The sequence below is a fragment of the Arachis duranensis genome, chromosome 3 (genome assembly GCF_000817695.3).
Source record: "Arachis duranensis cultivar V14167 chromosome 3, aradu.V14167.gnm2.J7QH, whole genome shotgun sequence".
Lineage (NCBI taxonomy): Eukaryota > Viridiplantae > Streptophyta > Magnoliopsida > Fabales > Fabaceae > Arachis > Arachis duranensis.
The window spans coordinates 20,649,457-20,651,588 of record NC_029774.3 but is presented as its reverse complement, the minus strand read 5'-3'; the positions used below and the strand labels follow the sequence as shown (position 1 = coordinate 20,651,588).

The following is a 2,132-nucleotide window of genomic DNA, read 5'->3' as shown; positions in this document are numbered from 1 at the left end:
GCTAGAAACACAATTATGCGGCTACATAACACCGCATGTGTATTTGTTCATAAGTCTATCAAATCAATTAAAATATTTCGACCCACCACATTTTCCGTGATATGATAAGTATCTTCATTTGTATTTCACAACCACTTATTATTTTGTCAAGGCTTAAGCCAATCCATGTGCTATGTGCTGTCATTCAGCTATTGGGCCAGATGTAATAAATTCGTTATCTAATATTTAATATTTTTTAATAAAATTTTTTGATCCCAATTATTTACTATTTAAATATCTATGAAACATTAACTAATTCTACTTTCCATTATTATTTCTCATAATATATTACCTAACCAATTTAATTTTTATATTAAAAAATAAAATTTGACGGATCTCACTCTTTATTTTCAATAAATCTCCTTGAATGCATTATTTTTCAATCAAAATTAATGCATACCAAACTATTTGAAAATGAAATGCTCCTTAGTCCTTATGCTAAAGGAGTACAAATGTGTTGCGAAATTGAAAGCAAAAATATCCAATAGAAAGGTAGCACTTGCACATTAAATTCTCCACAATAATCCACTACATTACTTGCATTAACCATCAGGGTCAACATCAACTTGATTACACAATCTACACAAGTCTCACTCTCTACATGACCCTCCTCAACAAACTCTCTTATGTACAATACAAAGAAACCTCTTAGCACAACATGCTACAAAGTCAAACTTCATTAGTTACTTTTTCTATGCAAATCTCTCACAAAAGGTCTAGCCCTTTAAAAAACAAAGACAAAGGCTCTCCAAGGGGGGTTATAAGTTATAACAAACTACAAATTAAAAGGAAATTAAAGGTGCAATTAATGGTCCAAAACAAGGTCAACTAATCCCCCCATGCAATTTTTGTTCAAGGCATGAAAGGCTAATGCCTAATGCCAGTGAAGTAATTGAAGTCATGATGCTGGACCCTAAGTTGCTTCAACCATGAATCAGCCACGCTGAATAGTGAAACCAGTTTTTCTTGGTCCCTACCATAATGCCCTGAGACCCACAAGTTTCCTTGCATCTTGTACGTGGCTAAACCAAACGGTGGCAGTGTTATGCCTTCCCCTTGCTTTCTCTTTGAGTGGGCTCCCTCTGGATCATCATCAAGGTCCATATCTGTGCATACAACATCATGACAAAAAAAAATTTTCCAACTCAATGCATAATTCTCCTATGCAAAATTTACCCGTAATTACATTTTACTTGAATGATGATCTAAAAGAGCGAATGTAATTGGACGAATATTGTAAATGCATCTAGTGGCAAACCCAAAGGGGGACAGCGTGGGCCATGGGACAGAGTTCAATTATATTAAAGTGTTTTTCTCTAATCTTGATACATTATTTTTATACATTAGTTTATTAAAATCAAACATAATAAAATTAATAAAAATATTATATGCACACCAAAATCAGCCACCATATATTTTTTTTTAAAAAATACATGTATAGTTTAATTTATTTTTAATATATATTTGTATTTCAATGATTATTCTACACTAATGACTAATTTTGGTGAATAATGCATCAAAATTAAACTGTTAAAAAATATATCCTGATTTTCTATAAAGTTTAGAATATCTTAAACGCAATAAACCCCTTGTTTTGTTAAACGTGACACTTACAATCCATTTTAGAGCTGTGACTAGCAAAATTTGTGGAAAAAGAAGGCAGAATAATTGTGAATAATCATAGGAGTACCTTGAAATGATGAAGAAAGTGTGTGGTAAGTGAGGAAGCATGTAGAAAGATCTTTAATTGTCCTCCCCATGGGGATATGATATATAGGGTACCTGAAAAACCATAGAGAGATTCATCATTGATCTCACAAAGTGGTAAGTACACAAAAAAGATGTTGTAAAATCCTTTTTGTAAATGAAAATAATTCATCTCTAAAATTAATTACCATGCAACTGCCATCCAACTTGCTGGTGAAAGATCCACACTTCTTAGTGACATCAACCCTGGGTATCTTTCTGCTAACCCAGTAATCTGAAAAGTGAGCAAAATAAGAAAAGACTTGGTCAACAAAAGAATCTTCTCACTTGATTGTACATTTGTATTAACGGTTAAGGTAGTGGAATTTTTTAGTTGAGATTTTTTT

The 2,132-nt window shown here is 32.3% G+C and overlaps 1 protein-coding gene across 1 annotated transcript in view; it reads right to left on the bottom strand.

The window, feature by feature from the left end:
• Positions 1-519: 519 nt before the first annotated feature.
• LOC107477893 (uncharacterized) overlaps positions 520-2,132 on the bottom strand; it is a gene marked incomplete at its 5' end in the record, with an annotated part of 3,692 nt that continues 2,079 nt past the window's right edge. Inside the window, 3 exon segments of the mRNA XM_016097985.3 lie at positions 520-1,145; positions 1,730-1,821; positions 1,935-2,020. Of these exon segments, the coding sequence (XP_015953471.1) occupies positions 907-1,145; positions 1,730-1,821; positions 1,935-2,020 (417 nt within the window). The 3' untranslated portion in view covers positions 520-906.